The following is a 19,875-nucleotide window of genomic DNA, read 5'->3' on the forward strand; positions in this document are numbered from 1 at the left end:
AATAAAGGAAAACAAAAATTAACTCAAAATTAATTAAAACGCATCAAAATGTAATGCAATTTGCAGCACAGCAACATCTGATGCGCATTATGCAACAGCAACGCCAGCAGCAGCTGAAACAGATGCGAAAAAGTAATAAAAATATAAATTAATAATGTTAAAAAAAAAAAAACAACAAGAGCAATTGCATTAATTGAGCAAACAACAAAGTGGAAATGCGTCTGCGACATTTCGCTTTTCCACTTTCCCCCCTTCAAACAGGTCTGCAATATGGGGGGCTGCTGGAGACAGATGCATGTGCATACATATCAACCAATATGCCAATGCACTGTAACTGCCAGAAGGGGCAGGGATTGACTGTCAGATACCCTGTAACTCTGTTGAGTTGACAATATTATTATTGCATTCATAATGGGAGTAAATTAATTTTTTTGTAAAATATGGATTAATATTAATACAAGAAAATATATAAAAGTGTATTCATCTTTAAGGATTAGAGCGTCGGATGATACACAATATATTCCAAATTATTAAGTACTAAAAAAATTAACTTGGACTTTATTTAAAATTTATAGTTTACAGATTTTCCAACCTCAGACTTGCATAATCATACTTTTAAATCAATTCGAACTCCGTCCATACGAAACCTAATATACCCTTTTCCATCAACCAACAAAGTGCATATAGGAAAAAATAAAAACAAATTGTCAACTCCGGTTGATTAATTTGAATTAACCAAATTAAAATGAAACACAAGTCAATCAGCGGCTGCAACACCCAGCGTTGAGTGCAGCGCCAAAAGGGCGCCAGAGAGAGACAGCAATAGATGGACACGAAGAGCATTAAAAGGGGGCAACTGCTGTGCTGCAACTCCAACTCCAATGCATTGGCATAAAAAGCGCACAATAAACAAGCAAAAAAAAAAAAAAAAAGAACAAAAAAAAACTGAATAAAAAATGTTAAATTTTTAATTCCATTAACGCAGTCAGAACACGCGAATGTTGACAGCCCTCACACAGACACACAAACGCACACACAGACGCACACCCACACACACTCGCACACAATTCGGCAGAACTCGAATGCAGCTCCCTAATGCAATTGGCGTGGACAGCGGCTGCTGTTGCCTAATCCTACAGCTCTGATTGAATTTCCCGTTTTGGCGACGGCTCGTGGCAGCAGCTAGCGTCACACACACACACACACACCCACGCACGCACACACACACGCACACACTGTCCGTGACAACAAAGGCATTTCGAGTCGGAAGCTTAGCTCACAGATTTGCCCAGTTTTGGCAGCGCGCCTGCTGCTCCCCCTCGCCCTCCCCCTTGCTCAACGCTCCACTGCCAGTCAAATCGAAATCGTTGCGCTGTTTAGTGCGCACCTAATTGAATTTCGCGTGTGCTGCACTCCACACGGCCACGCAGCCATGCAGCCACAGAGAGCCACCTGCCACAGCGCGTTGCCACGTTGCATTGTCTGAAATGGCTGCCCCAAGACCCAAGTGGCCCAGCGCCCAGCAATTGCAAGTGCATTTCGCTGCAATTGGATAATTACATTTGGCTGCAGTGGCAACAGCAACTACTGTCTGCCAGCAGCTGCCCTAATTAGTTGGAGCTGCCCAAAAGTAGGCAATTATTTTGTCTTTAATTTTTTAAAAAATATATATTTATTAAGACATACGGGCTACTTCAGAAATCCCTTTAATTTTATAATCTTTATTATTTTTATTTTTTTCATATTTCTTAATAAGTCTTCATTCAGAAACCCGTTCTTATAGATCATTATAAAATACAAATTTAGCTATAGCTCAAACTGATTAAAAAAAAAATTAATAATATAGTTACTAGCCTATAAAACAATATATTTTAAAAAGTATTTAATATTCGTATAATTTATCATTGATTGATCTTCATATTCAAGTGGAAAATTTTATTATTTTTATATATTTACCTATATTATTTATTTTAACCGTTTTATTTAAAAAAAAAAAAAAAAAAAAAAAAAAAAAAAAAAAAAAACAGTTGGCTCATCTCGTAAAGTCAAATGAAATATTAAAAAATAATCTCTGCAAGGATTCTGACTGATAAAGTCTTAAAAAATTTAAAACGACAAATGAAATACAAATATAGTATAATAATATAAATAAATATATATTTACAAAAAAATCAAGTTAAATATATATTATAATAATAATATTTAATAAATAAAAATAATAATATTAATTATATATAAAATTAATTGTACAATAATACAAGTCATTATGGGCTTTGAGAGAATAATTAAATTACTTTCCTTGTATTATCATATGAAAACATGAATTCCAATTGCAATATTTTAACATTCCTTAATAGCGCTGCTAATTCGTAGCTTATAATATAATTATAGTATATAAAAAGATTATATTCAGCTCTTAGGTTTCACCTCTAGATCATTATCATAGATCTTCAAACTCAACTTTCGCTTAGCTTTGGCAATTTTATATTAAACATATTTATAAGGAATATAATTTTCTTTTGAAAAATAAGAAATTATATTAAATACATCTTTTTTTTTATATATATATTGTGCCAGCTCCATAAAAGTCATCTACAATGCCATTAAAAGAGTTTCTATATTTCTCAGCAAAATTGTTAAACTGCAACCTGAATAAGAGAAATGCTCTCTGTCTCAACATACACACACACACACACATACATGTTTTACCAAATATATAATTCTCATCAATTTGTGATAGTTGTGCAAACATTTGGGAATAGAATTACAGATTCTTTGCTTTCAATATTAGATAGTGCCAGCGCAATTTCCTGTTGCCTCGCATTTACAGTTGCATTTCAATTTCAATTTCAATTGCAATTAAAATTAATTGTATGCATATCCACTAGATGACATAAACATATATACATACCTACATATACTCATATATTTATATAACTCCAGGCTAGCAATGATTTCATTGCAGCACAAATTTTGTTGCCGCTTCCTTGCGCCGTTTTAATTTATTTGAGTAAATTTGTTAAAAAACAAAAAAAAAAAAAAAATTTATGAATTTTATTTATGACTGGCACACGACCCAACCAAGCCACCCGTACCACCCAATCATCCAGCCACGCCCCGCCGTGCACCACAAGTGTTAGCATATCATGTTACAGACTATTTCCGCCAAATTTACACACGCAAAATAATTTAACGGCATCAGCAGCAGCAGCGGCAGCAGCAAATGTCCTGGCGTCAGCTGCGTCCCTCAAGGCTGGGCCAATAAATTTCCATTTAGCATCAGCATCAGCAGCGGCCAACAGCTAACAGCTAACTGCCAACAGCCAACAGCTGCAGCACACACACACACACACACACACACACAGGTTGGCCCAACCTGACCAGAGCATTCCATTAGAATTGTGAGAATTTGTAATTTTGCATAATTGTTGTATTTGGAGTCCGTCGGCCGCAAAACTCATTTGCCAAATGGAAAATTGCCATTTCGTGTCTAATGTTGCACATGCGGCTCATTGGTGAGCCACGCCCACCTGGCCCCATCCATTGTTGGGCGCAAAGTTTTGAGTGGCGCCCGTGCTGGGACCGAGTAGGTGCTCTGCTTGGAGTCACTGTTCACGGCCGGCGTGGCGTGTTGTTAGTGAATTAATTTCCATTGAATAATTCATGCTGAATTATTTGGCCGTATTAAATAGCCGTACACACACACACACACACACACACATGCACACGCACTGGGGCCGTACACATTTTGCGGCCACTATTTTGGGCTGGCTTACACAGTTCTGGCTCTGGCGTTCCTCTGGCCCCATTTTGCATTTTGCTTGGCTAATAAATAGCCAGCATCCACGTCGTGTCCATGTCGCCTCTGTATCCCCCATGGGCCCCAAGCTGGGAGCCTTACATATGTAAATCAAATCAAAATGCTATTTCTGAAATTGATTTTTACAATTTTAATGGGCTGATTTAAAGCAAATGTTTGCTAATGCTGAGCAGAGAAGCTGCACGAGTAGATTTACAACTGCAGTTGGCTGTGGAATGAGCATGAGAATAATGTTAATGAGGAGAGCAGAGAGAGCGCCGACAAAGGGTCTTTACTGTAGAGTGTGTGTGAAGATAGACATTGGTTATATGTTAGTTATATTACTTGAGAGAAGGAAAGCTCTAAACTCGAGCAGATCTTTAGTTATAAGTGAAGAGTTAGTATATCATTAGTAATGGCTTTCTAATTTGCTCTTTATGCTGGGTTTAGACTAGCTTAACAAATTTAAGTATGCATATATGGGTTTCTCTTCTATAATCAAGTTAAGAGTTTCTAACGAGTAAAGACTACAGTCATATGCTCACATCTGCGAAGGATTTAGAAGATCTGCTAGCTGATCAGTCTTGACCTAAAGATTTTAGCGCTTTAGGCTTATTGGCATTGGTAATGAATATAAGTGATATGATGAAGTTATATAAGTGATATGATGAAGTTATGTTAGTAAATGCAATTTCAGTTATCACTACAAGAACCAATATACCAATATTTATGTTGCTAGCTATACAAAGCCTTATAGATAAATCCAAATTACTCAAATCAAAATATACCTATCGATCGATAGCTAGAAAATGAACTGAACTATCGATATCCTTGCACTTGTATGCAGAATTAATTTAATTAATTCATTTAATTTAGCGCTCAATAAGCAGTCTTTTTTTTATTTTTTTTTATTTTTATTTTTTTTTTATATATAGCTCCCTAAATAGTAAACATATAAATAAATATATATTGTGCTGTCTCTAAAGCAACATTGACGATTATCTTTATATGAAAAAAAGTGTACTTCTTTTAAGAAATCTAAATTTTTAAACAAATTTAAAATGATCAATTTTATTTGTGCAATATTAATTTGATCAAATATAAATTTTGTATTCATTACTATTTGCTATGTTATTTTGTTTTTAATGATCTCTAAAAACAGTATACTTATGAATATTAATTAAAATATTTTATCCTTATGAATTTTAATTAAATTAAATGAGTTGAAATTTATTGTTTGCCCATTACACTCATTTTCTGCATGATCTTCAGATTGCGACTTCTCACAAGTATCGTTTACATATTGAGTCAAAGGAAGAGTCCTTAGAGTACTTTGCTGCACATATGGTTGATCGCACTCATAGCTTATCTGATCTAATCTGATCTGGTTGACTGCGAATGGGCTTGCCATGTAAAATTCTTGGACTAATTAAGCGCTGGGCAGATGCAAAATAAATAAAAGGGCGCCAACTGGGCGACAGCCAGCGGCAGTGCAGCATCCCGAGCAGAGTCGATGCCAGTTCATCAACGGGCCACAGCCAGTGGATCGAAATGTGGGAATAGCTGAGCTGCGTTGCGTTGAGTTGAGTTGAGTTGAGTGACGAGTGGACTCGACTTTGCGGCAAATGCAATTAATTTAAATCAATTGATTCGTTTGAGGACAATTTAATTGTATGCAGACAGCGACGCCGCTGCAATCGGCGGCAGTGGCAGAGACAGAGGCAGAGGCGAATGTAAAGGAATGGAAATAAGAAAAAACTCAAATCGATTGTAGATTATTTGTCATAAGGCTGTAATTGTCTTTAATTGAATCGAATTGAGTTTGAGGTGCATATGACAACATTAAAGGCGACGCAATGTCGGCCCGCATGCGCTGCATTCGCAGTCGCCGTCGCCGTCGCCGTTGCTGTCGCAGTCGCCGTCTCAGTCAGCGTTACCATCAATTGAATTGCATTTAAATTACAAGTCTGTTCGGGCCTCAATATTGAAATGGTCGTAACAGAGTTTGAGTACGTGATTGGCAAATAAATTAATCATAATTACTGACAATCTTTTAACCAATTTGTATAACTTGTGTGTTCGCTCTACTTCCAGCTCGGTCCTGCAGCTGCGGGCAGAGGAATGTTTTGCTATCAGTGCCCGCCCGCTTTGCATCCGTGCGGTCCGCATCCGCCGCGCCTGCCCACACTCGACTATCCATTTGCTGCCACCCATCCATGTGAGTATGAGTATGAGAAGTGCACACGTACACAAATGTATCTCACTATCTATCAGATGCTTGGGCAACAACAGATTACCAGATGCTCAGTGCTCAGTGCTCAGTTGAGCCCGGCCAGCTTCCAATTGAGTTTAGATTAAAAGCCAATGATAATCGCCCGACAACGGATTATATTCTACTTTTGTATCTTGTAGTTACATTAACGAATTATTCTATTAGTGGCACGAAATGAATGAAAAACGTGCAACCGGGTCGAGGGCAGCCGCTGGGTAACTGGGTTCGGGCATTAAGGATTGGGATTGGGACTGGGACTGGGACTTGTCGCATATCGAATTACACTGAGTCGCACATGTCGAGGGTTTGCATTGGGTTTTCTCGGGCATGAATTATGCGCAGAACTTTTCTGTGCTGAATCGGTCAGAGGGTAAGTGTCTGCATGTGTGTGTGTGTGTAGCTGCAAGTGCCAATGAAAATGAAAGAGAAAGAGATAGCGAGAGAGAGTGTGTGTGTGTGTGAGTGAGAGAGTGTCTGTGCTAAACGAAGGGTGTCTTGTTGAGTGTCGATTTCGCATCTAATTAAATATTTGTAGAGTTCATGAACTGACACATGATTTTTATTTTTTGCTCATTTTTAGCTCAGGCATCTGTGTTTAGCTAGCGAAAATAGTTATGCATAGATAGAGAGAGATAAGTGAAGAATAATTGTGTTTAGCATAAAGAAGAGGGGATAATCTAAATTGTTGATATTTTTGTTTTTAAAGCTAAAAGGACAATTTTATATATTTTAATAAATATATAAATATTATATATAAAGTTGTTACAGATTTTTTTTTTTTTTTTTTATTATTTAATAATTTTTTTCATTATTAAATTTATATTAAAATATTGCAATGTCAATATATATCCATTAATTTACATTGAATATATATAAATGTATATATATTTTTCATTGCTTATATATTTCGTTTGACAATTTGATAAATCGGGCTGGTGATACTACTATTTTCTGTGGGTTTTTGGGCTGTGCGATTATATGATTTAGGTTATCCATATTTGACTTTATTTTTGCGAATAAATCTTTTGAAATAAATTAATAAATTTTAATGAATAAATAAGTATTTAAATAATTAAATAAATATATTAAATATGAGTCGTTTGTATAAATTACAAATATATATTTAATGAATAAAGACGATATTAAATCACTTTTGAGTATTGTTCTGATCAAAATACAGAAATATTAAATATGTACAAAACTTTATTAATAAGTTCTACAGTAGTTCATATGAATTGAAGCATAGTTTTCCATAGCCTTAAGCTCTGCAATGCATGTAAAGAGTAGTTCTGATTGCACCTTATAAAGGTACATAAAATGTGTGTGTACATAATTCTTATGTCAGAGCATAAACGAAGCTGAGCATGTGGAGTGAGCCAGTCAGTCAGCCAGTCAGAGAATTCGCGAATTGGTCGGGGCATAAAAATTCCATTAAACGCCATGCGACGGCGTCGACTGCGCCGAAAGAAAACCGCAGAGCAATTCGATTTGCTGCTATGCGCGCTGTTCGCTGACAGCCCTCAATAGGAGCCCCCGATAACTATAATTGAATAAAAAAGAAGCGAAACGAAGCGAACTCAATCGATATATGTACGTATGTATGCGCAGCGGCACGAGAGTCAAAGGAGTGCCAGCTCCTACTCAACTACGGCCAAAAGGGCTGCCAAGAAGTGAAATTAGTTTTTTTTTGTCGGATTTTTTGGGTTCGGTTGGGCTTTTTGCTTCATGCAATTATTTGTTAGCAAAGCGTTAATGCTTTGGCATGCAAATGTGCCGCAGTCGCTGGAATGTGCGAAAGTGTCGCACACGGATATGGCCAAAGTGTGCGGCGATTTCGTCAGCTGCATTTATTCAAATCTGAAAACTGAAATCTGAAATCTGAAATCAAAGTGCCACCTGCCGCCGTAAACGATTTTATTGATTTTTATTTACGTGTGTTTGTGTCTGTGTGTGTGTGTGTGTTTTTCCTCTATATATAGTACATAAAAGGCGCCGACAAAGACGATCGACCGAATTTGTCAATACGTCTGACAATTTGTGCTGCTCAAATTGCAGCGCATTTAGTTTTTGGGATGCCTGAGCGCATGTTCGAGTACTTAATGGGATTAGCCAGAGACTTACGGACGCATTACAGCAACTTCAATGGGGCGGACCCAGGGACTAACTACTTGGGTACATAATGCATGAGCATTCTGCACGTAGCTCACGTTTAGCTATCTCTCTCTCTCTCTCTCTCTTCCTCTCTTTCTAATCAGGTGAGGCTGCTGCTCTAGGTGCAAATTCCATTTTGGCCCTCCTCGACTGATTTATTCAATATGATATGACAGACAGGCAGCAGCTACTTCCACTTGCTACAACTTGCAACTTATGCCTCATAATGTGGCAAGCTACGCATATTTACGGCTTATTACCTAACAAATTCAACTGTCGCTTATGATTCGAGCTCGAGCTGAGTCCTGGCTCGACCTACGTGTCTGCCAGGTGTTACTAATGCAATTTATAAATTGTGGCTGCTTATCAGCTGCTCTAGCCGACGTCTGCTGCTCTGTGACTTTTAATGAGGCAAAAGCTGAAATATGAGTTGAATTATGCACGACAAATGTGATTGTCATTAGACAATGCGAGAAAGAGCCTTACGGCTAGTACACACGTTCCAGCCAGACAGATTAAATGCTGGCAGCATTATTTCAGCTAAGCATATTAAGTTGAGCACCATTATTATATTCATAGGCCAATCAAATTTAAGCCTTAGTAACATAGACTAATAATGTAATTTCTGGCGATAAAAATTCTGAATCTGAAATTTTAAATATTTTAAGTAAATTGCTGAAAGTTGTTTTGTGTTAATTTAGGATTGAATATCTATTATTCTGGCAATAAAAATTCTGAATCTGAAATTTTAAATAATTTTAAGTAAATTGCTGAAAGTTGTTGAAAGTTGGTTTGACTTAATTTAGGATTGATTTGATCTGATTAAAGCTTTTCTAATCGTAACTTGGGCTTCATATCATTTAGGTTTTGTTTAATATATCTTCCCTCTCTTGGACCTAAAAATTAAATTACTTATTTGAACAGCTCATAGGGACTTATATTTTAATTCTTGTTGAAAACCATGTTAGTGTCACTCTTTCTATCTCTATTTGCTTCTCTCTCTCCGTTTCTATTTCTTTCTCTATCTCTCCCTTTCTGTCTCTCTCTTTCTCTCTCTCTCTCTCTCTCACTATTACTTTCTCTCTTTTTGTCTCCCCTTGTTCTCTCAGTCTTTAGCAATATCTTTCTTTTGCCCTGTCTCTGTTCTAATCTCTCTTACTCATTCAGAATTTTTTCTATTCTCTCTCTCTTACTTTATCACTTTTGGCTCACTCCCTTATCCTCTCGCATGTATTAGCTTCCCAGTTCCATTAGTAAATAATTTCAATTAGATGTTCTGCAGATAAGACTGTCCGTAAGTAACTTTTGTTAATGTACCAGGCCAAGCCACTTTTGTGAGATACTATCTCCTGACTGTAAAATAGAGACAATACCAAAAGAATATTTTTTTCGAATACCACACATTTATTTCTGGTTGCAATTAAATCCTAGACATACATATATTCAATTTCCAAGAAGAGTTATAGAGTCTTCTTCGATATAGTTCTCAGGCATTGATTAAGATATTCCAATCTTCACTGATTAGCTGTATAACGCAGTAAAAGGTAAAATAAATGTATATATAATATCAATTCACAAGGACATTATCATCCGAACTTCGACTGATGGCCTGTAACTAATGTCATTATCAATGTCAAACAGTTCTGGGATATCTTTGTACATATATATATGCAAATATTTAGATATGTATATCAAATATCTGAGGTAACAACTGCGACACTTTACGCAAATCAGAAAAGCTCAACATTTGCATGGCTAATTCAATTTAGTTTCGTTTCGTGATTCGTGTTTCGTGATTCCGTCACTCGACACCAAGAACGCTTCTCAATTGCTAAACTAATTTAAAATTTCGAGCGCGTGCGACAGCGACAAGAGCTCAATGCGGGACTTTGGAAAACGAGAGCGTGACACAGGGGGCGGGGCTGGCAGGCAGGCGGACAGGCAGGCAGGCGGGCCGACAGGCTGAAAGGGCTGCCCTGCGCTTGGGGAATTGGGGAAATCAAGAAAAATGTTGAAGATGTCAGAAAAAGTGTCGCAAGACATTTTGCGAGCCGTGCGGCACGTTGCCTGAGCGAAACTGGGCCAAAACTCATTTACAGCAGAACTATAATAAATGTTAATTTGCCTGAGATTACGCAAGCCAACACACACACACACACACAGACTCAGAGGGTAAAAATCGAATGAAAATTGATTTTCTGGCTTAGTGTGTATAAGCAACGAGTACTCGAGATGGAGTCAAAGTCAAGCTGCATGCCAATCAAGCAGCAGACACAGCCCAAAAAAGTTGCAGACAAATATCTTACACAGATACAAATACAAATACACAGACACAAGCACGGACTCAGACACTGATACATATACAGCACATATACAACAACAGCAACAGCAACAGCTACAGCTACAGCTACAGCTACAGCTATGACTATGGGCATGGCCACGGCGGCAGCTAGTGCCAAGGGGGGTAGCTGATTGCAAGGACTCTCAACAGAGTCAGGACCAAAAATCCCTTAATGACGGTTTCGCTTGTTATGCCAAATGTTTAAAAATTGAATTATCTCCCATTACCGGCTACAGCTAACGAGCGGGGCGGCAGACACACAGACAATGCGAGAATGAAGGAGAGAGGGGAAGAGAGAGTGTGGCAGTTAGAGCTGAGTTAGAGAGAGCAGAGCAGCTATAGAGCTGTCTTGTTGTGAGCTATAAAGAGCTGCTTAAGAGGTTGCTTGAGCTATAGAGGCGATAGAATATATTTATTTATGATATATTTTAAAAATAATGAGAGAAATGTATTTTAGAATTGTTTATAAATAAAAGTAGATTAATATCTATAATATGCATTATCTCAAGATAATTTGTGATTGTACTGCGAATAATATAAGTAGGACTCATCTTTCAGGAATGAGGAGCTGCATTAGCAAAACAATCTGGCTGATAATGTCAGGATTGAAGATTGTTGATATCTCATGTATTTATGCATATATCATATTCCTAAGTATTTATAATATTTATAAAAAAAACACAAGATTCAACAATTTCGAGAAATTAGTAAGAGACTTTAATTGAAATTTAAATTCAGAAAATTGTCTAAAAGCTTTTGATCACCTCTACAGAGTAAAGTATGTAGTCTAAGTTCTGAAGTTCTGTAACCTAGCTAATTTCTAGCTAACTAAAGAGAGTTTTTAGCAACTTAATTGCGCAGCTCAAATTTTCGAAATAATGCATAGCGGAGCAATTTTATTTATAAATTAACAACATAGATGAACGTAAATAAGACAGAGAATCTTGAATATACCTTTCTCGATAGGAATCTAAAACTCTCCGGTAATAATTTTCTCAGTTGAGGCAAATATGTAATTACCCCATTTCATTCTCTGTAATTCCAAGTTAACTGCGCGGTATTTCATAGTCTATCACTCTTGGCATTGGCCATGTCTGTGCTGGCTTCATCTCTTTGCTCTGTGCTGCGTACTTTTTGAATCAATTTGCCAACAAGGATTTGTTAATCCTGTCTTCCTGACAAGTGTGGTTAGTTGAGTTGTTGTTGCTGTTGTCGTTGTTGCTGACTGGGCTGATATTTGATGTTTGGTCTAGTACGCAGGTCGATGCTTTCAGCATGAAATTCTTATTGGAGCTAGATAGAAAGAGAGACAGACAAAGAGAGAGAGAGAGAGAGAGAGAAAGCGAAAGGCAGCATGCGATGGGCTTATAGAGAATTGAGGCTGGAGAGCGCTTTGGGGATTTGGACTGGCAACCTAATTGTGCTAATTGCCATTGCCGTTTGCTTTTTTGGCCTCAAACTGTACGGGGCATGCCATACATGCCGTACATGCCGCACATGCCACATGCCACATGTCCAAGGCGTCCATTTGCATTTCAAGCAATTATTGGCTACAAAAAATTTGATTAACCGGCAAAACGAAACGAAAACGAGCCGAAAAGTGCACGTAGCTTGGCTCATTGACTATTTGATTAGCCAGCCACTTTCTGTAGCCAGGATACTTAGTGTACGTTCCTCCTCCCCTAATGATGCTGGCCAAATGCGTGCTTCATTAGCAATTGCCAAGTGGCAAATGGCAAGTGGCAAGTGCAACTTGTGCCTTTTACCTGCACAGCATTTGCTAATTATTATCATAATCAAATATTAATAGCGGCACAGACATGGCCAACTGCATAGCGACACTTTTGATAGGGCGGCTAATAACATTTTCCAGCTAATCGGATTACGCAACCTTCTCCATACACAGAAACAGCGAGAGGAAGAACAAAAAACAAAAAACAAAAAACGAGAAAGGAGAAAAGAGAGCAAAGTTTTGACATGGCTGGAGCTTAGGAGCGTCGAGCAGCAAGAAATTAAAATTAAATTTTGCAATTTGCGAGCTAATTATTTATTTAAAATCAAATTGAAAATTAATTTTACAACATGGCCAAAAAGGCACGGCAACAACAATGAAAAGTCCAAATTTTGTTGGCCTTCCTCCTGCCGAGGGTCAAGTGCGGCTGTCAACACGAACACAAACTTTGTCTCCAGCTCTGCCCACTCGATTGCTCTATTCCTTCCCATTCTCAACTCTCTCTGGCTGTCTCTCTGGCTGTCTTTCTCTGTTATAAAATATTTGGTAGCATACAAAATGGCGCTGCTGCTAGAAAATTCAATTAGCCTGCAATTTTGGCAACAGCTGGCTTTCAGCACTCAGCCTCAGTCTCAGCATCGGCCTCAGTTCTGCTATGCCGTGCCGTGCCTCTGGCCATCATCTCTTTCATATATATATCTATATCTATGTTATCCCACACACTTTTATATCTGACATTTGCTTGCTGCCAAGTAAAGAGTTGGCAAATGTTCGCCACTTGCTTGAGAGCACCGAAGTTTTGTTACTATTGCGCTGAATTATTAAATTGTAAATATTTTGTAGACCAGTTCTTCTCATTGAATTCGATCGGAGCTGCGCAATTTTAGTCATTTTTTATTTAATATGGGTAGATGAGAGTTTAAAGTATTATATGCAAATTATAGCATATATAATTTGCCATTATAATCGAATATATAATATGAAATTATCCGCTTCAAATATTTTCTATTTTTTTTTTTTTTAAATATATGTATACATTTTTTTTATTTTTTCTTAAAATATTTGTATAATAAAATATTTTTTAAAATAATATTTTATTTTATTTTTTTTTTTATTTTTAATTATTATTTTTCCCTTGATCTATGAAGTTTTAAATTTGGTTGATTTTTTAAACTATTAATTAAATAATTTTATTTTTGAGCATTTCAAAATATTTTATAAATTTTTAATTTACATTGATATGCATACACTCACACTCACAAAAATGCATATAGGAACAAGAATAGAAAACTAACACTATTTTTTCCTATATAAGCTATCGCTCTGCATACTTATCCAACACTGCAAGAGGCTTAATGCCGCTTATGTTGCCTAAGCTCAGGCAGTGGCGCCAACACCTGCAGCTCGAGAGCTGCAACTATTTCAATTATGCCAGCTAATTCAAACACCTTAGGGATAGCTAATACCTAAGTCTCACTCACTCTCTCTCTCTCTCTCTCTCCCTCTTTCTCTTTGTTGGCCTCTTTGTTGGGCTGCTTACAGATACCAGCTACTCGTATCATCCTGCCATACACGATGAGACGTTTGTGAGGCGCAAGCAGCGACGAAATCGCACTACCTTCACACTGCAACAGGTAAGCAAGGCAAACTATTCCAAATGCCAGAGTGCAGAGGAAAAACTAAGAGGAAAAATATGTTAAATTTTTAATGTTTCGGCTACAGCTGGAGGAGCTGGAAACGGCATTTGCCCAGACCCATTATCCGGATGTGTTTACACGCGAGGATCTGGCGATGAAAATTAATTTAACAGAGGCGCGAGTGCAGGTGAGTGAACAAACAGCAGAGACTGTAACTGTGACTGTGACTGTGACTGTGAATGCGACTGTGAATGTGATTGTGATTGTGGGACTTGGGCGCAGGTCAACCCTGGCAAATTATGCAAAAATATTAAGAGCCGAAAAAAGGTTAAGTAACAAACAAAAAATATATATATGAATGAAATAAAATTGTATCAGGTTTCCCAAGAATAGCGAACTGGGCAACCCTAGCCCAGTCACGCAGCCTGATCAAAGCTACAGTGCCCCGCCCACTTTGCCTTTCCTGCCTTTCGCTCTCTATTAATAATGCATATGCATGTCGTACATAAGGAGCGACAGAGACAGATGGAGAGAGATGGCCAAAGAGGTAGCTCGTTGGGGTCATGTACAACGTAATGCAATAACTGCCTTTAAAAATATTCTATATACATTTTGAATGAAGCAAATATGCAAAGTTCTTATAAAAGCCAAAAACTCTGCCCTCACTTCCTGCCCCAGTCCCGTGCCCTGCCCCATCATCTCCATCATCTCTTTCACTCGCTTTCTACAGCAGCTTGGCCAGCTTTTTTGGCAGAGCAGAGCAGGGCATTTCTCGTAATAAATCAAATTTATTTTTCAATATACAGTTAGATGCGAGTTTTATGTAGGTTGATAGACAGTTATAAAAGCAGCTTTGTAACAGCATTTCGGCAGCTGCCATAAAGAAAGAAGAATTTACAAAAAAAAAAAAAAAAAAATATATATATATATATATATATATAATATATATATATATAAAGTTAGTAACGTCCTGCCCTGAGAAGTGCAAACAAGGGCTGTGTGAAAAATTGTATACATTTTAATTTTTGTTGAAATTTAAATGTTGAGTTGAGCATTGAGTGAAGTCAATGCATATTTAGTTAATGTTAATTATTTTACATTTTATCTGGAGTTTATAGATATTATTAATTTTATATTAAATAAGATTTTTATTGAGTGAAATATAATAAATATCTAATCTATTTATATTTATATTTCTCAATGCTTTCTCAACATACGAATTTCCTGTTGTTCTTTTGACTAGTTGCCCACTTTCATATTCAGTCACAATTGTATTTGCAGCACTTGGCATGGCCAAATTGTGAATTGCCCATTAAAATTTATGAACTTAAGCAAATAATTGCGCTTGCATGCAAATTAAGTCAGCAAATCAGAGAAAAATAGAAAGATCAAGTGAGAGAAATGGCAAATTGTGAGAATTGCAATCATTAGCGCTGACAATTTGTGACACTGTGCCGTGGCTTATTGTCGGATTAGCTGCTGGGGCAGATGACAATTAGCGGATCTACTATGTAGTTCCACTTCCACATACACACACACACACACTCAAGACGTGGGTGGCTGAGGCACTCAGGCACGTTGCCCACGCGACAGATTGAGAGACTGAGCAAATTATGTGGCAGCAACTTAATGAGGATGCAACCTTAACTAGAGACACGTAGCGCTATGTGATAAGTGCACCGGCCCACACACAGGTGGCTATTAGAAACACTTTGGTGGCGTTAGGCGATGACAATGATGATGCACTACGCTATTTCCGGCACAATTAGAGACAACAACAACAACAGCAACAGCAATAGCAACAATAGCAACAGCAACTACCCTGCAACACTTGAGGCACAAAAAAGTTTCCCACGTGTAACCTGATATTTGAAATTCAATTTTGGCCACAAATTTATATGTCAAACGTCCAACAATGGGACACTTGTGCCAAACACGTGCACCTGTCAGCCTAACAAAGTTAGAAACCACCCGCGCCCAGCCCGGCCTGTCAGCTCGCTGACTTCTGTCCAAGTTTTCAGCTCAAGCTGGCCTTTAAATGTCAGACAAATGAAAATAAAACAACATAAAAACATGAAAAATTCTGCAAAAAAATAAGTGAAAAGCAACAATTGAAGAGAAGAGAGAGAGAGAGAGAGAGAGAGAGAGAGAGAGAGAGAGACAGAGAGAGAGTGCGTTAGTATAAAAGATATTCATTTTTTGGGGCCTGGCTTAGTCTGGGATTTCGATAATGGAATGAATGCCAAATATTTTTGATGAGGGTGACTCTGCGCTTCGCAGTCGCAGTCGCAGTCGCAGTCGCAGTCGCATTTTCAGCGACCGCATTTTGACACATTTTGCGAAAATGCGCAAATAAATTTTATAATAAAATTTATTATGTACTTCGCTTGTAGTCCCCGAACTTGTTTGCCGCTCACTTGGACTCACTCCCAAAGCCGGGCACTTGCCGGTAACCTGATATGTTTTTCTCCTCTCGTCTTTTTCACTTCCACTGTCAATTTTTGATGCTCGGCGGCGTCTGTCGCTCGGCATTTCAGTCCAACGCAAAATCATTTACTTAATGCGTATCCGTACGGCTGAGCGAGTAAGCCAGCTTCTCCTGTCTAGACTTGAGCTGGCTATACAGTGGCTTGACAGAGACAAAGTGCTTTGAAGTTGAGCTAATGTGCCAGAGCTGCCTTATAAATGATATTGATTGATAAATCAGTTGGGAATGGGATTCAATTTAAGCTAATGCAAAATATGAGAGGCAACAGATTTTTCCAAATTCTGATTATACAAATTTTCAAATTGATATTAGGACATTAGGAGATGGTATGTAGATATTAATGGGTATGAATAGGTATGGGTAGATAGAGATAGTCATGGATAGATGTTGGTAGCTATAGATAGCTATAGATGGACACAGATAGATGCAGATAGAAAAACAACGTTTTCTTCTAATTTCTATGTGCAATATTTGCTAATTTACTATATCTAATATTATATTATTTACTTTTAAAATAAATAAAATTAAAACTCCTCTTGAATACTCCCTGGTAATATAGTAAACATAACGTATTTTAGCAAACAATTTTTGCTGTTTGAGAATCAGATTTCCCACCCTAAGGTAGAGCTCCTTGATTTCAATTACAACTCGAAATAAAACTATTAATATTCATTGAGAAAAGTTGCCAGCAGTGTCGATTTCCTCGCTTGGCGCCACAGAAAGTTCTCATTTCGTAGATAATTCGCTTAGAATTATGTCTGCAGCATGACAATGTCGAGTGCCACACCCACAACGGCCACACCGCCCACACGACCGCATATAATACCAATAATTGATAATTTATTATAATCACAGTCTATGGGAATTGGGCAGAAACTAGTCCGACCCCCCGAACCACTTGGCACCACAAACAGCAGCACCAGCAGCACCACCCGACGGCCACATCTCAAGACGTCGCCCGGGCAAAGGGGTTGGCTGTGTTCGCTGTGTTGCGCTGTCAAATAATTGCATTTGCTTCAATAATCCTTTAATGCTGATCCAAGCTGATGGGCCGCACTGCATATGCCCGCTGCCGGCGGCGATGGGCGGATATATTGAGGGGTGTTGCTGTTGCGGTAGCCCAATTATTGCTGCTGCGGCAGCAACTGTTGTTCCTGCAAAGGGTTCACGAAATGCGTTTGATATTAACACATCTGTTCATTCATTCCACTTGAGCTGCGTCATCGGGCCGCCAAACTGTTTGCGGAAGCTAATGGTGCGCACTTGCCATAATTACCCCGGGCCGATCAGCCTCAGCCACATCCTCAACCTCAGCCGCTGCCACATTCCCCGTCCTGCTGTGCTTCCTCTCTCTTCTGGGTGGTGTTTACCTTTAGTTGTTTTGGCTCGCATTGTTTCCATTTTGCTTAACAACTTTGCTTTATTTACCGCCGTTTGCTTGTTTGTTTTTGCTTTATTCAACACAAATCGCTTTTTGTAACTTGTGACCGCAATGTTTCTTTCTCTCTGGTCTTTTTATTTTTATTTTTTATGAGACCTGATACCCTGTATTCCAATGTTTACCTTATGTCCCATTCGCATTGTTAGCAAAATTATGAGCACTTTTGCCGCCTTCGGGCGTTTCATTTCCCATTTCTGTTCGCTCGCTGCCGGAGAGGTAAATAGGGTATTTGAAGTAGGACTGCTGTGCTCTCTCTATAGGGAGTGCTCTTTCGAAATGCTTACACTTATAAGTCGCGACGTGTGCTCCGAAGCGAATGTGCGCTACGATGGAAGCAGAGGTATAAAAGAAATAAGAAATTGGTCCAAGTTTTTCTTGTTGTTGCAATAGTTTTTTATAAAGGGAATCAAAAGATGACAAGCATTAGAAAAATATAAATATATATATACACGCTGAATAATTTATGGTTGCGTTTAATGCTGAAAGAATGTGATAATCACTTGTTGAGCAGGTAGAATGTTGAGTTTTATTTTTAATATTCAAATGAATGGATTTGTTTTTCGATAAGGTTTATATTTGATGATTTGATTTGAAAAATATCTGAACATTCTCTTTAAATATACATCTTTGTTTATTCAAATTAAATTCTATTGAATGAATAACTATCAATTGCCTCTGAGTGCTTTATATTGGTATTAAATTTGCATTTCTATTTTTTTTTTATTTATATGGGACACTTTATTTTTAATCAATTTACTGCATACAAAAGTATTGTGTTTAATATATATATATTTTTTTAAATTTAAGAGTACATGACACATTGTCCTTTTCTAATTAAATATAATTATATTTTTATAATATAGAAATTAATTCTTTAGAGTTTAACAGACAAATGGGGAAAATGTATATAAAAACCCCATAAAAATAATTTAATTTGACTTCAAACTAGAACTTAAATAATAATTAATATTATTAATGTACCTCTGAGTGCTTTGTATTGGTATTAAATTTTTATATTTTATTGAAAAAGTTGTGAAGCATTAGATTCCTACACAGAATAAAAAAAAATATAATAAATAAATTTAAAATAAAATAAATTTATTTTCCAGCTGCTATATTCTGGACTCTGTATTTGGAAAAATGCTATACAAAATTTATTATAATTTAAAAAATTGCCACAAAACTTTATTTAAATAATACTAGATATACAACATGTGAATTCAATTTTTTTGTGAACTAAATGTATGTATTTGAATAAGAATTGATTTAATTGGTTTAATTATATTATTATATAATATATAATATATCCAATTATATTAATTTTTATTCAAATTAGTCAAGAAAGTATAAAGTATAAAAAAATTAATTTACTCTTTCATTAATATATTAATAAAATAAAATTATTATTTTATTATATATGTTATTTAACAAGTTTTATACCAAAATAAGTTTGAAAAGGTTCATAAGACCCATTTTACCGAAAAAAAATTTTCCTAAAATATTTTAGGCGCTGCACCTAAAAGTATGCATTGAATCAGAAATACCTAAAAAATGTTGATTATTTTCTACCTTCGAATTAAAAATATAATTAATAAAAGCATCTGAAAGTAATGTAGCTGCCAAATGAAATCAATTAGCCACGCTGTAAATGAATATGCCAAAAGGCGAAAAACAAGCCAACAAAAGTGAAAAACTTGCCGCAGCTCAGCTCAAAGTGGGCGAGACGAGAAGCAATCAAGAAACTAAACCAAGCGAATTGAATAAATAAGAAATATGGTAATGTTTTCTGTGGGGGTTTACTTTTTGGGTAGGTATTGCTATAAAACCGAGCAAAATTGTGCATGAAATTATTATTGAAGGAGAAAAATAAAAGAATTACGTATAGAGTGAGAGAGAGAGAGAGAGAGACAGAGAGCGATAAAGAGGGAGAGATGCGTGTGGGTGGGCTAAAGTCAAGGCAGACGCACACAATTGTTTTTCATTATTCAATTTTTGTCATGATAATAACCAGAGC

The 19,875-nt window shown here is 37.0% G+C and overlaps 1 protein-coding gene across 1 annotated transcript in view; it reads left to right on the forward strand.

Moving 5' to 3' along the window:
- Drgx (Dorsal root ganglia homeobox) overlaps positions 1-19,875 on the forward strand; it is a 42,081-nt gene that overhangs the window by 6,090 nt on the left and 16,116 nt on the right. The window contains exons 2-4 of the mRNA XM_018001825.2: positions 5,894-6,017; positions 13,838-13,929; positions 14,018-14,119. Coding sequence (XP_017857314.2) covers positions 5,921-6,017; positions 13,838-13,929; positions 14,018-14,119 — 291 coding nt within the window. The 5' untranslated portion in view covers positions 5,894-5,920. The remainder of the gene's footprint in view (positions 1-5,893; positions 6,018-13,837; positions 13,930-14,017; positions 14,120-19,875) is intronic.

The sequence above is a fragment of the Drosophila arizonae genome, chromosome 3, assembly GCF_054131065.1.
Source record: "Drosophila arizonae isolate 15081-1271.41 chromosome 3, UAZ_ARI_1.0, whole genome shotgun sequence".
NCBI classification, from domain to species: Eukaryota; Metazoa; Arthropoda; class Insecta; order Diptera; family Drosophilidae; genus Drosophila; species Drosophila arizonae.